Raw genomic sequence first — 17123 nt, 5'->3', positions numbered from 1 at the left:
GATCCCCTCACATCCCTCCGTGGTTTTGTTTTCTCTTGGTAGAGGTAGCCCAGCTGTGATCTCATCCATTCCTGTTCCTAGGAGGAAAAAATGTGTGGAGAGGAAAAGGTCCGCCCCGACTGCTGCTGTCAGTGCTCCCATCCCCGGGCTGCGTCCTGCGCAGTGCTGAGCCTCCCTTGGCTCCAGCATCGGCTCCCACCTGCAGCATGGTACCTCAGCGCTACCCACGGCTGCACTCAGCACACAGATCACAGCTCCCATCCGTCCCCTTTTCCCCTGCTCCACCAGATGGCAATGCAATCCAGCTACCTCCTGCTGCCCGTACCCCCATCCCGCAGCTCCTGCAGCGCTGTGGCAGCTCCCGGCCCTGCCCTTATCCCACATCACCCCAATACCTGAGTGAACTCTGTGCGAGTTCTCAGGAGCTCCCATAGTTTTGAAGGAGGGTACCCGGACTGTACAAGGCTGCTTCTGAAGAGCTGTGATTCATGCATGCCGGGCCTCTCCTGCCGCCCTGCTCTAATTACTGATTTTTGCCATGGGTTCAGTTTGCAGTCAGGGCTGTGGAAGCAGTCGCTGGGTTTGTTCCCCTGACAGACACCGTGTGCTCACAGGAACCACTGCTGTCCTGTTTTTGGAGCGGTGCAGTCTGTGCCATGAGGTCAGCCTTTCCTGCCCGCTGCTTTCTGGGATTCCTCCCCCCTGCAGCAGCTCAGAGCCTCCTGGATGGGACAAATCCTTGCCCTGGCAGCTATATTTTCCTGCTTTATATTTTCCCCCTTCTTCATTTTCTCCCATAAGCACTGATGTGTTGACAAGTTTGTTCTGGGCTGTTACTGCTGCGGGAAAACTTTGCAAAGGAGTGATTTCTTCCTCTCCCCCAGCTCCTTTTTGCTCTATGTGATAACACAGCCTGGAGGAGGGCTGTGCCAGCAGCGTGCTGTGTGTGCTGTGGGGGGGCATGCTGCTGTGCCCCCTCACCCCACCGTGCCCACAGCTGAGTGGGGCTGACATTGGCAGGAGGTTGAGGTCACAGAGATAGGCTCTTCCTCCAGGTCCACCTGGCCATGGCTCCTCGTTAGCAGAGAGACCCAATTAAGGGTTCCACTGAGGGGGAGAGCGCAGGGGGAGCTGTGTCTCATTAGACACCAAGGAAACCTCAAAGCAGATGAGCTTAGGGAGGTGGCAGAAATGGGGCTTGTTAATTATGTTAATAGGGCAGCTTTTTAAACAGGCCTGGCGGTTTTGGTGCTGAGCTATTCTGAGACTTCTGTTTGCCGTCTTACCATCTCGTTTTCCCAAAATGTGAACTGCCTTTCCCTGCTTCAATAGCTCAGAGGCCCGGAAGAGCCACCGCCTCGTGCATCCTGTGTCATTCACTGAAGCATTTGGCTTAAAACCGCTCCTGTTGAGATGCTGAGGTGGGTCAGCCGATCAGAGGTGCTGGAACTAAACCTTCATCAACAGCCTTAGAGCAACACCAGGGGCTGGAGCTGCCCTGCTGCCCTGCTGCCCTGCTGCCCTGCTGCCCTGCTGCCCTGCTGCCCTGCTGCCCAGGTGAGGGGCTCAGCACTCCCTGCTGCTGTAACTGCATTGAGCACTGAAGGACAGGAGGAGCCTTCTGGGTCATAGCATCACTTCAAGATAAATTTCCCAGAACAAGCTTGTTTCTTCCCCCCCATTACTCCTATTGGGAGCTCACAGTGACCATAAACTTATCCCCAGCCTAAACTTGTCAGGGATACTTCATTTAGTCCTTGTGCAGCCCTTGTTCTGGTGTGCCTTGAATGGCTCTTTCCCCTTTTTTATGTTACTCCCCAGATGTGTGTCGAAGAGATCACTCAGCATTCAGCCCCCGCTTTGTTTGTGGGGCTGGACAAGCATCACTGCATTTAGATCTACTAAAATAACCTCTGTTCTGACAAGCCCTTTTTTTTTGTGCTTCCTCCTACTTGAGCTTTTGCTTCTCTCACTCAAAACCCCTGAGGGGTGCCCGATGTGCCCCAGCAGCACTCAGGTTGTGCTGGAGGTTTCCCTGGGCCTTTCTCATTCGTAACAATCTTCCACCTGAGTTCACTGTCATTGCAGCTCATGGCGAAGCGCAGTGTTTGTCCCACACGTGTGCCTTTCCCTTCTGTCCTGTCAGGTTCAGCCTTCCCTATTTGTCTTCGTAGTCACCCATTTTTGCTCTCCCAGCTCTGCTCCGTACTGACGGCCCTTTCCAGCTTTGTGTCACCAGCACGTTTCATTAGCACGCTTCCTTTCTGTGCCAAGGTCATTAATAAAACCATTTAATAAGATCAGCCTCCGGACCGTTCCTCGAGGAGCTCCGCCAGTGACCTCCATCCATCCCGACTGCTCTTTCAACACCGCTTTGCCTTTCACCACTTCCTGGCCTTACAGTTCTGCTAATCCCCATTTTTTCATCTCGTGATTTCCCACACGGCTCCGTATCACACACGTTGCCAAAGCCTGCGTGGATGGGATCTATCACACTTCCTTTGTCTCGAAAATTCATTATCTTACCAGCCTAACCTGATTAGCTCTGTTTGATCTGATTTCCCTTCAGAACATTCCCATTGTTTTCTACCCTGTTTACCATTTAGCTTCACGCTCTAATTAGTCTTTCTGCAGTTTGCTCTGGAGCCTTCATCCTGCTGGGGTTAATCAAAGAGGCTCTAAATGCTCACATCGCTTTTCCCCTTCTTCCACGGTGCAGCAGTGCAGATGTGCTCTGCTCCCCACCGCTGGGCAGGCAGCCCTGGTCTGGGTGCAGCAGGAGCCACTGCCTTCCGTGCTGCTCTGTGCTGGGATGTGTACGCAGGTAGGTTTGGAGATGCTGGCTTTGAATGGAGGCACTTGGAGCCCTGTCAGCATCGTTCCTCTTGGCTTCACCAGCCACCTGGCTCCCTGTGACACTGAGATGCCACAGAGCTCTTGCAGCCCCCTCCGTACTCCCACCCAGCCCTGCGTTCCCTGGCTCAGCAGTGACCCCTGCTCCAGGTGTGCTGGGTCTTGCACAGATTCCATCCCAGCCTGCTTGCCTGGCTCAGTGTGCTGAAAAAAGAGCAGCATCATCTCAAGGCTCAGACCCCGTTTATACCCTGAAATCATCTGCTGTTTGGGAGCTGATCCCCATGTGTAAGACACCATAAAGATGGGAGAGGAAGCCGGAGAGTGGCATTTCTGGGGCTCATTTGCAGCGCACAAATCAGGCACAGGTTCAGGCCTGAAGCTGGGAGGTGGCAACCAGTTTGAATGCCCCCCCGTTGGGAAGCACCTAATGTGCCAGAGAGGGAGAAGAGGGGGGCACGGAGAGGAGAGCCAACAGCAGCAGACATCTTCTTAATTACATTTGCATATGCAGCTGTTCAAACAGCTCCAACTTCATCAGTGCTTGTTCATACCTATCAGGAGATTTAGAGCAGCTGCTGTCAGCCCGCATAGCAATATTGTACCAGGCTGGTGGTGAAATGAGCCCCTGGGCAGGCTGTGTGCCCGGGCTGTCCATCACACCAAAAGGCCTAGCAATTAGTTGTGTTTGAATATGGGGGAAAAAAAAAACCCTAGGAATTGTGTGAAATATCCCAGGGCGACTGCTTTACAGCTAGGTTTCCAAGGATACATGTTGCAGAATTAAATCATAAATTTGTATTTCTGAAAATGGTGCTGAAATGTGATAATTTGTACAGCTAAACTCGCCTCCTCCTGCCTTTTCCATCCCAGCACGCTCAGCGACTGATAATTGCAGTGCCTGAACTGGGGCTGCAATACAGCGGAGTTCTGGGCTGGGGACTTTGTGCTGCAATACAGCTAAATTGGGGGGACCCACACGCCCGACACAGTGCAGCTGTACCCAGAGCAGCATGCAGGGAGCGGGGCTGCATCTGGAGCACAACGCTGCCCGCCCCGGGCATTGGTGGCACACAACAATACAAAGGATGTGGTCAATGGAGAAATGGGCTTGCAAGGGGCAGAGCGGTTGTGTTGTCTCTTCAGGGCTTTCTGAGATGCATGAAGGATGTTGGTGCCACCAGAAGTGGGGTATGTAAATCAAGAGGGGCTGTGATCTTACAGCTGTGTTTGGCAGGAGGGCGGGCAGCGCTGGGATTGCTGCAGGCTTGGAGCTGCAGAGGGGGGATTGCCCTCCTGAGGGGTGCAGACCTCGGGGGGTGCCTCCCATGGCACTTTAAAGGTTGGGTGTATAAAAGAGCAAATCAGATCTGTTCATGCTGTGTTCATCCCAAAGCATTCAAATGGCAGGAGCTAAGCTTCCAGATGAGTGTTAATTAAAGCATGTTGCACATGTGGTGGTTTGGGAAGGCACGGGGAGCCGTGCACAGGGCTGTATGCATGGAGCGGGCAGAGCCCCATTTAACACTGCATTCAAGTGCAGGTTTTGCAGATTGCAGTCCGTGGCTTTGACACCACTCTGGTGGCACTGCAGCCGAATGGAGCCTTCGGGGTGGTGTTTGCATAGGTGCTGAGAGCCCACCGAGGGCCAGCGCCAGCCCAAGGCTGCAGGTGTGCTTTGCACCCCATGCTGAACGTGGTGCTGTTGGGTGTCCCTCTGTCCTGCAGCGATGGGCACAGCATGCTGCTGCTCCTGTAACCGTGCTGCAGCTCAGGTTTGCACCGCTTCCTAAACCCTCGTGCTGACATCAGTGTGGCCATGGCAGCACGGTGTCACTCCTTGCAGCACAGGGACACTTCATTGCTCTGCAACGTGAGCTGGGTGCCCCACAGACCCTGCAGCAGCAGCGTCCTGTGCAGAGTGGAACCCGCCTGCACCTAAAGTGCATCTGAAACTTTTTGCTTTGGGGCTGGAAGGAGGAAGGGGTTTGTTGTGCAGTTGATGCTCTGATTTTGCTGTGTAGTCCTGGTGAGCGCTGGGACTGGCAGAGCAGCTGCAGGCGTGGAGCTGTGCGTGCTTCCGGGGTGCCAGTGCCACACAGGAGTCGTGTGCAGCATCCCTGACATCCCATAACACAGGAGCTGCAGTTTCATAGCGATCATCTATCTCAGCAAGCACCAAACAGTGCCTTTTTGGCAGGAAAGCGGGGCCATTCGCTCCGTTTCAGCAGAAACTTCCTTTTCCAAGCCACGCTTTCTAAAACTGTCTGACTCTTATATTTATCCCAGGGATGTGCTGGGAAGCCTAAAACTGGCTGCCGTTCACTACAGCAGCCTTTTGCAGGACGGACGAGCAAAATGGCCTTCATTACTCTACCTGGGTCATTGCCTGGTGATGAAATCACACTTATCGCTCAGCTCCTGGGGATGGGCTGAGCAGCAGCGGTGCGGGCTGTCCCCATGGGCGCCCTTTGCTGCTTCTTTGTGCCCTTGGCAGAGGTTGGCTCTGCAAACACCTCCCCCCGATGCTTCCTTTTGTCAGAAGCCTCCAGGAAAATGCTGATTTTAACCTGCTTTCTGCGTCCGTGGATGGACGGTTTTATGTGATGCCGACAGTGCCTGCTGTGATTTTTATGGCCCACAGTTTTCTGAGCAAATGGCTTTGCTCACAAGTTGGCTGGGCTGCGGTGACCTTCTCTTGTTCATTAACTGTCTGTTTAAAAATATGCATGTGGTGTTAGTTATAGAGCATTGATTGGGGTTATTCTAGGTGGTGCGGGGAGGTCTGCTCCTTCCCTGCCCTCCTCATTACCAGGCAGAAGCGACCGCTCAGGGCCTGGTTTATTTACCTAATAAACTGCCTCTTGTATCATGTAGGAAATGCTTACATTTTTCAGCCAGGAGATCCTAGTAACAGGCAAACAGAGGTCTAGCAGTCGGGTCTGGAGAAACAACGAAATGAAGGTCAGCTCCTATGGCTGTTATTCTCCTTCCCGGTGGCCATGACAGCAGGGGTGGTTTATTTGAGGATCCCAGACTCGGAGTCATTGCTCGCATTGTTGGTCCTCCGAGCGCGGGAGGCTGTGCCAACAGCTCAGGATATTAATGCATTCTACAGATCAGTGAATGGAGAATTCCTCCGCGCTCCTTTCTTTAAAAAAAAAAAAAAGGGAGAAAAAAAGAAAGGAAAAAAAAAAGAAATCCTCCTCTCTCCCCTTCCCCCTGCACTTTGTTTGCAGAGCTTTGTCTGCTGCGCGTTGCCGGGCATTGCTAATGAGCAGGGAGGCATCGCGCGGCGCTGCGGGTCCCACTCGAGGTGAAGTCCTGACAGGTGCACAGCCATCCACGTGCAGATGTGCAGGGCTGAGCAGAGCTCCTTGCGGGCGCATGAAGGGCCCTGCTTCTGCATGTCCCCTCGTTCCGTTGCAGGGCTTGCATTTAGGGGTTTATGATGTATTCTGTGCTCTCTCATGGGGACGTTAATGAGATGAGAAGTGCTGAAGAGCTCTCCGGGCGCGGCCGCGCGTTGGGGCAGGAGCGCTCAGCACAGCAGCCCCTTTGTTTGCAGGGACATCCAACACGGCAGGCAGGGCCAGGGCAGGCTGGGCAGCCGGGCTGTGCTACAAGGGAAAGCTGTCCGGCAGCTCTCACAGCCTGGGCCTGCCGGCAGTGCACTTGGGAACGCGGGCTGAGGTACCCGCTGGTGGAAGTGGGATGCTGTTAGGCTGCCTTTCACTTAGGCTTAATTAAGGAGCAGCAGGCTTTGTCCCCGGGAGGTCCTCTGGGTGTGCATGGGCCTGGCTATGTTGGCAAGCTGTGTCTGCAGCAGTGTGGGTCGGGTGCCTTGGGTCAGCCCTGCATGCCCCCAGCCCATGGGGTCTGCTTCTTTGGACTGGGAGCCCAGGAGTGCAGCGTGAGTGGCACAGAGCTGCTGTCCTCAGTGCTGCAGGGAGCAGAGGTTGAGGCAGAAGGGCGATCTCTGGTCCTTCCTGCCCACGCTGTGGGTGTGTGCACAGGGAGGGACGTGGGTTTGAAATGTTATGGGCTGGCTGGGCAATGAGCTGCCAGGGGAATGCCTCACGAGGCGGGTGGTTATTACAGCCCTGGTAATCTTCTGAAGGAATCCAACCCAGCCAAAGCTCAGCTTGTTCAGAGTCTGTGGGATGCACCTGATCACAGCATCATGGAATCATGAAGGCTGGAAAAGACCTCTAGGATCACCAAGTCCAACCCCAGCCCACCCCCGTCATGCCCACTGACCAATTCCCTCAGTGCCACATAGAATCCTAGAGGTTAGGTTGGAAAAGACCCACAGGATCACCCAGTCCAACCATTCGCCCATCACCAATGGTTCTCATTAAACCATGTCCCTCAGCACAACATCCAAACGCTCTTCGAACACCTCCAGGCTCGGTGACTCCACCACCTCTCTGGGCAGCCCATCCCAGTGCCTGACCACCCTTTCAGAGAAGTAGTATTTCCTAACGTCCAGCCTGAACCTTCCCTGGCAGGGACGGTTCCACATCTTCCTTGAACACCTCCAGGGATGGTGACTCCCCATTCCCTGGGCAGCTGTGCCACTGCATCACGGTTCTTGCTGAGAACAAATTGCTCCTAATATCCAACCTGAACCTCCCCTGGTGCAACTTGAGGCCATCACCTCTCGCATCCTATCACTGTTACCTGGGAGCAGAGGCTGACCCCCACCTCACCACAGCCTCCTGTCAGGGGGCTGTAGAGAGCCATAACATCTCCCTGATCCTTCTCTTCTCCAGACTGACCCATCCCAGTTGGCTCAGTTGCTGCCCATCAGACTTGTGCTCCAGACCCTTCGCAACCCCACTGCCCTTCTCTGGACACACTCCAGGGCCTCCATGCCTTTCTTGTAGTGAGGGGCCCAACACTGAACACAGCACCTGAGGTGCAACTTCACCATTGCAGGTCCTGAGGGATGATCAGCTCCTGCTCTGCAGGCTGCACTGTTTCTGATACAAGCCAGGATGTCATTGGCCTTCTTCGCAACCTGGGCACACTGCTGGCTCATGGTCAACTTGAGTGTCGACCCCAGATGCATTTTCTCCAAGCAGCTTTCCAGCCACTCTGCCCCAAGCCTGCAGCCATGCATGGGGTGGTTGTGACCAAAGTGCAGGATACAGCGCTTGGTCTTGTTGAAGCTCATCCCATTGGCCTCAGCCCAGTGATCAGCCTGTCCAGATCCCTGTGCAGGGGAGCAGAATAAGCTCACCTGGAGCAGAAGATGCAGAACCGAAATGAGTCTGTGCAGAGCTTGTTGCTGGATGCTGTGCAGCCTCACAGCCACTGGAGAGCACCCAGCGATGCTGTCAGCTTGGCAGGTGCTGAGCCGAGGCCTTCCAGCTGTGTGCTGGGGGGGTTTATTGGGCAGAGTGGAGTGGGAATGATGTTCACATATCAGTAACTTTTATAAACTCATGTTACTCCCTCAGCTGAGCAGTTCCCATGGTACGGCTTGAGTTCGGGTGTGATGTAGATAATGGGGAATGGTTGCAGGTGATAACTGCTCCCTCCTGCCCCGCTCACCTGCACTGAGGAGCCCGTGGTGCTGCTGCTATTTGGAGTGCTTCATCACTTGCTTCTCCCTGCCCACGAGAACGGCCCACCAGGTGAGTGCTTTGTGCAGCACAACGCCGCAGCACGAGGGTTAGGATTGTAGCCTTTATGCATGTTTGCATAACTCTCCCAAATCAGCAGGACAAGAGCCACCAGGTTCAGAGAGTCTGGAAAGCATAAACTCCCCACAACCAGAGGTTCCTGGCTGCATTCGTGGGCTGTGTGTAACACGGCGAGGCTTCCAGCTCCTGCAGGGCTGCCTGTTGTACTGCTGCAGCGTTTATAATGTCTGTGGGGATCCCAGCAGAGCGCTCTGTGTTCAGCTCTGGAGCATTAGCGAGGCGACAGCGCTGCTAGAGAGTTTTGGAAAAGCACCTTTTCGGAGCCAAAGTGACTCATTCCCACTCAAGGATCAGCAAATGTTTTTCTGGCGTTTTCATATTTTTTTGCATTTTATTTATTCCCCTCCTCGATGCTGAATTAAAGGCTCAAAAGCCAGGGGGAAAAGGGCAACGTTTGGGCCTTCCCCAATGACAGCAGCAGTGCCAAGTGGTGCGGAGGGGACGGTTCGGGGCGGGCTGTTAGCTCAGCACTGCAAGCACTGACGTTTCCAATGTCCTGAGAAGGGGCTCAGTTCCTATGTGTGAGTGTGGAGCTTTTGTGCAATCTCTGTGCTTCCTGATTCAGAACGACTTCACTCGGGGGCAGTGTTTTGAGAGCACGCTGCGGTGGCGTGGGAGCAGGATCAGTGTTTAATTAAAGTTGATCCCCAGCCCTGCTGCAGCGCGAGGTTGGGGCGCGCCGTGCGGGGCAGCGGTTCCCATGCGCGGGGCTGCGTGCCGCCCTGCTCGGCTTCCCACGTCCCTCAGCCCGCTGCCCAAACCCGGCCAGACTTCACACCCAGTGCTCCCAGCCCTTCACACCGAGGCTTTGGAACGCTCTCCTTCGCTCTGACCTGCGGGGCTTTTCTTGCCAGGGATTCGGCTCCGTTTCGGGGCTGCCTTCCAGCCGCTAAGCGTGGTTTGCTCCATCAGCACCACACTGCCCACATCTCGGCACGGCCAAGCAGTGCTTTGCCGAGCAAACAGAGGGAGACCTGCCTCGTGCTATACCCCACTGCCCCTGCTTTTTGACATCCCCACAACACGGGGCAGATTTGAGCTATGCAAACCCCAAGGCAGGAGTCAGACCCATCTTTTCTGAAGCCTGGATGTGTTCCTGCAATGCGCCGTGCAGGAGGGATGTGGCGGTTACTCCTCTGCCCTCCCTCGTTGAGTTTTACAAACCTCATCCTATTTTTCTTTCTTGCCCTGGAACTATTTGATGAATTTGACCTCGATTTGTAAATAGTTTTGGTGTGACTGGAAACGGGTTTCTGAGTGTTGGTTTCTTCTTGTTGCCAGTGGATTTATGAAATGCTGAAAGCGTTTTGCCTTGCTTCACGGAGAGCTCCCTGTACCCTCCCGGACATCCCCTCTATGCTTGCAGTTATTGTTGCATGGGCTGCACACTTTGTTCTTCATCTCCTCCTTTTTGCATCTCCTTCCCAGTGTCACTATTTGTAGCTCTGCTGTTTGCTTTGGTTATTACAAATGCTTCCATTTGGTGCACAGAATGTTGCTGTGTCCTCTGTGCCGCTCCTAACAGCTCTGGAGTGCTTCCTTTGCCATCACCTGTGGCGCTTCACAAGCGCTCGTTGCTTTGGTGGTTGAATGCAGTTACGTAGATGAGTGCAGAATAAGTTGCTCTCCTGTGTACTTAGCTGCTTGCATTTAGGCATTCATAACATATTTGCACACACATCTTAGTGGTTAATGCTCTGGGAGAGAAACCGTATCGTGGAATATCTTGGATTTAGTTCAGCCAGCATTGCACGGTGATGAAAAGCTGTTCCTGTGTTGGGATGCCGTGCCTGGGCCTGCTCCAGCCTGGGCTGCATCCTCTGAGCTGCTGCTGGGATTGTGAAGCAGGCGGAGGATTGCACTGCTGATTGCTTGAAGTGAATGGGGAGCTGGTGAACCTGGAGTCCTGCAGGAGAGGGGATTGCTCCATGGGAGCTGAGATAAGGGAGGTTGGATTCTCTGATCCGGCCATCTGGGTGGCTTGCTTCCTTTTGAAAGATCCTTATTTTTCATTACCAGATGCTGGAGCTCAACTTCTAAGTGAGGAGGGGTTCATCAGAACTGATTCTCCTTTGCTGCTGAATGAGAAGGTCAAGGGGTGCAGCCAGCACTTTGGTGCTCATCTTTAGTCCTGCAAGTTCTAGCACAAAGCGGAATGTTTCTCATCAGCATTTGCAGTTGGGTGTATCTGGATGTGAAATGGCATCCCAGCCCGAGCAGCACCCAACGGGAGGCGTGGGGCCCTTGGTGGCAGCAGCACATGTCCGTAGGTGGGCATTCAGGTATTTTTATGGGTTCTGACTGAACAAGTTTTACAACGTACGAGCTCCAGTCGTCTGCTTCCTTGCTTAATTTGGCAAGGTTTGTGGGAGGACTGAGCGTGAGGTAAGGGGTAGTTTTGGCTCGGCTCTGCGCAGGGGCTGGGTGTAGTGGTGGTCCAGCTCACCTGAGACACGAGTTGGCTGAGAGATGGGGAGGACACCCTTCTGAAGCCTTCATTCAGCATTAGCTGAGAAAAAATGGGATGTCAGGAAGGCAGGAAACGTGTTACTTCTAGGCAGACTTCCCATCTCTGTGGGCTCACGTGGCCGGTTCTGCTTTCCCTCTGGGGTTTATGCTCTTCTGCCAAGGTTCTTGGAAGGTGAGAGCTAAAAAAAACCCGTGTGGTCATGAGAGATGGAGGTAGGAGCTGGTGCAGAGATCGCTGCAAGGAACTGCTCTGCTTTGCTGGCTCCATCCTGCAGCAGCTGCCCTGCCTGGTAGCTCCCTAATGGATGCAGTACTGCTGTCCCCACCTGAACATTACATACCATCCATCAGATGAGACCCCTTCACCAGGCTGACTGCTAGATCCACTTCCTGATTTTTTTCCCATTCTCACTGCCTCTGCTGAGCTCCCAGGGCACGAAATAGTCCTCGTGGTGGAGTTTCCCTGGATGGAGGCAGGCTGCAGTTCAGCAGTCCTGAACTAACTTCTTGCATAAGAGACTTTCTCTGAGAGCTATTTTTAAAGACGTGGCTTTGGTAAAAATACCCCAGGTGGGAGGGAGAGCTTGCAGCAAACTCTCACCTTCGTGCGTTTGATGGGGTTACGCCCTTTGCTTTATATAGATCAAGAAAATAGGGAATTTGTAATTCTTTAGATAATGGAGGGTTGCTGAATAATGCTGCATAGGAGTCTTTTAAAAAGAAAATGAAGTGTGTTATAAAGTGAAGTCTGGAACATCTGTGGAACAGCCTCTGCCCAGACTGCTGCTGCAACCGGTGCTGGTTGCAAGAAGATGTCAGCAGGGGACAAATGCTGCCCATTTGTGCCACCATTTGGGCAATGGGTTTCCCTAATGTCTGTCCACGTATTCCTGGGAGAGTCCTGGGACGGGATCACCCATCTACTGTGGGGCAAATGGACCTTCACTGGTTGCTTGTTCCTGCAGCTCCCCGCGTGTCTCTCATGGGCTGTTCCCCATTGCTGTTGGAGCAGCTGGCTTTCTTGCTGCAAATCTTAGGTTTCTTTCCTCTTTTGGCTTGAAAACGTTGCGGTGTTAGGCCGGATTTATTGAATGCACATGGCAGATAACTGCTTCTCTCTGTCTTATTTGCAGACAGCCCTCTGTAGTCCCTGGGTCCTGTTGCTGGCAGTGCTGCTCACACACCCACGGAGCAACAGCGGCGCTTCTTTAGCATCAGTGTTGGTGGTGGTTCTGGTAGCATTGCTGCACAAAGGCTGGGAAGAGAAAGAGGCATCTCACAGCCGAGCTGCTAAATGCAGCGGCGAGATTCTTTTTCTCTAAAATCTTAAATATAATCTCCTTTTTTGGGGAACTGTGAAAGTTCATTGGAACGGGAATACTCAGTGCTGCCAGGGAGGGTTCTTGATTGCGGTTTATCCAGAATCTGGTGATGAATGTGCACTATGGGGGCCTGGGGATTTGGTGTATGGATTTCCCAGGGTCTAATCATCTCATAAGGCTGCAGAGTGTGACTCCTTCCCCAGTAATCTACTTAACTCCGTAATTTACCCCTCCTTTCCCTGCAAGGAGAATGAATCTCACAGGTTGTTTGCATGACAAGTAGCTCGGGATTGTCTGAGGCCCTGAAGAAGATGCTGGGAGTTAATTGTGGCAGCCTGTGTTAATGGTTTCCCATGTTCACAGGCGGGCTGAGCGAGGGGGGAGAGCTGGAAAATGGCTTTAGCGGGGAGGGCTGTAGCTGCACCATGTGTTTTGTTAGCTCAAATGCTAAATAAAATGTTTTGCCTCGCAGAGGATGTTGTTCCCCACCAAAAGTAATCTCGGGGGAAAGTGATGTTTGGTAGTTGGAGGATTATTGGATTTGCAGATAGTATCTGCTGTTGTAATGTCAGCTACTGACTTATGAGCGAGGCAGCTAGCTGGGAGATGGCTCTTGGCAATTGACCATGCTGAAAATCTCCCTCAAAGTCCTTAAAACTCCAGTGGACGATGCGAAAAGAGAAAGCCAGCAAGAAAACACAGCATCCAGGCCTCCATATGGAGAGCAAATAGGGGTGTCCCATCAGCGGCATTGACTCTTAGGTTGTATTAGGATCGCCTTGCACCAAAACATCATTGTGCTAAGAAATGGAAGGATAAGTGTCCCTTCATCTCTGCTTTTAATGTGCCTCCCCTAAAGCCAAACACTCTCCTTGGGAAAGGATTAAGCAGAGGACAGGTCGTGGTTAAAGGTGAGTTTGTTTCCCTCCTTTCCCCGGCTGTGAGGTTCGTTTTCATTGCAGGCGTCTTCACTGAGCTTTGCGTAAATTCAGAGGAAACTGGAATGGTTTGGAAAAGCTCAGCATCAGCAAATGCTCCAGAGGGACATTTAGTGGCAACATGATTAATAAGGGACGCTGCTGGTAATGCTATCAGAACAGCACTATTGCAAAAGCATCTGGAGCGTCCCTGGCTGAGGCAGTGGGCTCAGACAAATGACTGCAGCGATTTATGGGCCCCTCTGCAGCGCGTGCTTCTCCTCCACCTCCAAGTGTGAGGGGATCACCGGGCTGAGCGGATCAGTCTTAAGGAGAAGTCGTTGGTAAATCAGGCCAGTTGTTTTAGTTCCGCGGTGCTGCTGTCCCTGCTGATGGTTTGGTAACGGGCACAGTCCTCACTCAAACCTACTCTTCTTTTTTCTCTGTATCCGGCAGTGCCTTAAGGAGCTCTAAGAGGGAATCGTTCTCCAGCAGGAACAAATGGTGCGAAACATCAGCAGAAAACCATCCTGCCTTGTGCAGGTGCTCTTGGGTCCATTCCCTGCAGGGAGCACCGCTCTTAGTTGGTGTATGGGCAGGCAGAGGGAGAGAGCTGGAGCAAAGAGCTTACAACCTCCTCATTGGGAAGGTGCTGAGATGAAGCGATATTGGGGTTTTCCCCCTTCCTTTCTGTTTTACACAAAATGAAAGACAACCTCGTGTGCTGCACTGGGATAAATTCACAATACAAAGTGAAGGAAACCAGCCGCGCTGACACAGGAGACAGTGCAGCCTTCCAAAACCAGAATAGCTTTGTGTCATACCCTAGCATGCAGCAGTCACAGATCTGTGTGTGGGCTTTAAGAAATGCCTTCCTTTCTTTTTTTAGAGGAGGAACTTCATTTAGCATCTCAATGATTCCAAGAATTCGGCGCGGATTGAATTCCCTCCTTCACCGACGTGAAACTTTCACGCTGCTTCCGAACGATGTCGTTCTATCAGCCTTCTGCTCTTCAGGCTCCATTTACCACAGACTTCTAAAAGTGGTTATACAAGTCAGCTCTCATTTCTTATCATGGCTCTGTATTTCTTGGCTTGGTGGTTTGACAGAGGCTCCTTCACCCGGCCTGTTTCCCTTGGCCTTTTGAGGAGGCTCTTACAGTCGTTAGCAGCTATAAGTGATGTTACTAAGAAGGATCTGTTTCAAGGTCTCTTCACTCAGGCTGATGCATTTCTGCAGAAACCATTTGCCAACCTTGCATTATCAAAGCCGTGAGCAACTTGGTCCGAGTTGATGTTGACTGTACTTTGAGCATTGGGTTGCACTGGAAACCAATGGTGCTTTCCCTCTTGAAGGTTTTATGATTTAGGACTTGCTGTCTTCTCTTTGGATTGACCAGATCTTGCTGTTCGAGTGCTGGATTCACCCAGCTCGCTTTGTGTAACCAAGTTCCTGGTGGACAGATTAATAGTTGGGAGCGGTTTTCATCGTCCGCTGTTGACTTGTGTTTGCAGCCCGTGCCATCACTCTGAGTTACGTCTCTTCTGGCACTTGACTACATAAGACTTTGATGCTGAGGGCTTGAGGAAGGCTGGGAGCATCCTGCACTCAGCTGGCCTTAGTTCTTGAGCCTCCTGGCACTCTGCTGTTACTGGAGAAGCTCCTGGCCTCAGCCAAGAACTTGAGTGATAAAACCGTGGCGACGTGGCAGTCACCTGGTCGTGTACCTGAATGCACCTCTTTGAGATTCTTCTCCAAGGCCTGTAGCAAATGGAGGCAGACACGACAAGTGAAGCAGTTGGAGGAATAGTTCAGACCTTAAGTCAATATGGAATGAAAAAAAAAAAAAAAAAAGGAGAGGTAGATGTGTGTCACCAGTTCAGACATGGTACGCAATTAATCTTCATCTGCGGCTCTTTAAATAAGCAACAGCCAGAGTATCCCAGATTGGAAACCCGTGTTTGTTCAGATGTAATGGATGTGGGGGGAATTCTTTCCGAGCCTCACCCCACAAAGCATCATCTTTCCAGGTAGGTTTACATCAAGTGAATGGGCTGGAGCAGAGCTGCACAGTGCAGGTTTGTTAACCACGGCAGCAGCTCTGTCTGATGGGGGCATCCCGGTGGGTTCATGTGTAAGGCTGGCACTCATTTCATTCCTGAGTCTTTTGTACCCATTTGTAATCCCTGCTGCCTTTGAGCTAGAGTTTCTCATACTTAGGTCTGTGTAAAGATGATTTATGGTGCTACTAGGGGCTCCGCTGGAAATGCAAGATCTATTATGAAGTGGGATTGAACAGACCATGCTGAAATGTTTATTGCCTTCTTCAAAATAGAATACATCAGGGTTGATGGTGCCTGTCCAGGAAAGAGAGAGAGTGGCGTAGAGTGGGGCTGGTGGGGTATTTTTAGTATTCCAATAAAAGACAAGGCTTCTAAAGGAAATCACTTATTGCCATTTTGCAATCAAGAATGCAGGAGTGTTCCAGGGACTGCAAGAAATATGCTTCAAGAATGTCGGACCCATAAGGAACTAATCATTAAATATTCTCTCGTTTCCACCCCCGTTTCTTGCTCTGAGGAAGCCATTTAGAAGCTTTGCAATTTGTATGTAAATCTCAGCCCTCTGACCACGCAGTTAAGTATCCAAGTGACTTAGGAGCCAGCATCCCATTTTCAGTTCTTACAATTCCTGTGCAAGTAGGGCACTTTTTAAAATAAAAGACACATGGACCAGACTTCAGGAACACTTAATCTGACCTGAAGTGACTTGGTATGAACAGTGTATGATGTTTTTGTGCTATAACTCACCCCCCTTAGTCAGTGCCTTGCTGGTAAAGTTCCTCTCGCAGGTTTGGATGGAGCAGTAAAGCTGCAGTTGTGTTTCTGCAGCTTATTCCTTTCATTGGGCTGACTTGAGCTGTGATTTCTTTATTTTACTTATTCTACTCTTGCCTTCGCACATAACAGTAGTTGTTGATGCTTTGAACGTTTCAGAAGCATCCTGGCACTATAATACATCCATTTCACCCAGTAATCCCAGCATTTGGTTGAGCGTAAAACAAAGGAGGAGGCAAAAGATAATAACTCCTCCAGTGATTTAAGAGCCTTATGGGACGATTCACTGATGTGTCTGGGCAGATCTGGGGCTACCTGCTCCCTCTCCCCACGCTCCCATCTCTTTCCTTGTGCTGGCAGAGCGTCCTGGTGAGCCGGTTCAGGGAGCTATAATGGCAGAAAACTGACCCTACCAAAAACAAAGCCGGGGTGTCAGCGCAAGCAGCAGATGGACACGGGCAGATGTCCCTTCTGTGCCAGGCCAGCAGAGCAGTCCTTTCATTTTATTTATTTTTTCCCATTTGTTTTTGCTGGAGGAACAACAGCCCCCCGCTGGGATCATCTGTCGTGTCCCTGCATAGCGCTGCCCCAGGTAGCGGCTCGGGGTGGCGGTTCCTTTTGGGATCCATCGTGGGCTGCCAGCTGGGCTGCAGCCCTGTGCCAGTGTGCGGGCTGCTGGGGAAGGAGCAAAGGATGGATGGATTTGAGGAGGAGCCGCGACTCCGGGATGTAACCCATCCTAGCCCTGCTGTCCATGCAGGTTGGGTAAGGTTCGGGAATGATTTTAAGCTCAATGAGGGGAGATTTAGGTTGGATGTGAGGCGGAAGTTCTTCACTTAATGGGCAGTGAGACCTGGCACTGCTGCCCAGAGCGGTGGGTGCCCCATCCCTGTAGGTGCCCGAGGCCATGGATGGGCCCTGGGCAGCCTGAGTTGGGGGACAGTAGCCAGCCCCTTCCAACCCAATGCAACCAAGGCTCCTTCCCACCCAACCCAACCCAACTAACCTAAGGC

At 52.2% G+C, this 17123-nt stretch overlaps 1 protein-coding gene across 4 annotated transcripts in view; it reads left to right on the top strand.

Annotated features, from left to right (window-relative positions):
- The window catches only part of STX8 (syntaxin 8), a 75996-nt gene that overhangs the window by 52591 nt on the left and 6282 nt on the right, over positions 1-17123 (top strand). Inside the window, exon 8 of one of the 4 annotated variants that reach the window (XM_046902006.1) lies at positions 1333-7173. The exons of 2 other annotated variants lie outside the window; for them this stretch is intronic. In XM_046902006.1, coding sequence (XP_046757962.1) covers positions 1333-1397 — 65 coding nt within the window. In that variant the 3' untranslated portion in view covers positions 1398-7173. Of the gene's footprint in view, positions 1-1332; positions 7174-17123 lie in introns of those variants that run through there. One more of the 4 variants, XM_046902007.1, reaches the window with a different exon arrangement.

This window comes from Gallus gallus, chromosome 18 (genome assembly GCF_016699485.2).
Source record: "Gallus gallus isolate bGalGal1 chromosome 18, bGalGal1.mat.broiler.GRCg7b, whole genome shotgun sequence".
Classification (NCBI taxonomy): Eukaryota; Metazoa; Chordata; class Aves; order Galliformes; family Phasianidae; genus Gallus; species Gallus gallus.
This window is presented reverse-complemented; position numbering and strand designations above follow the sequence as displayed.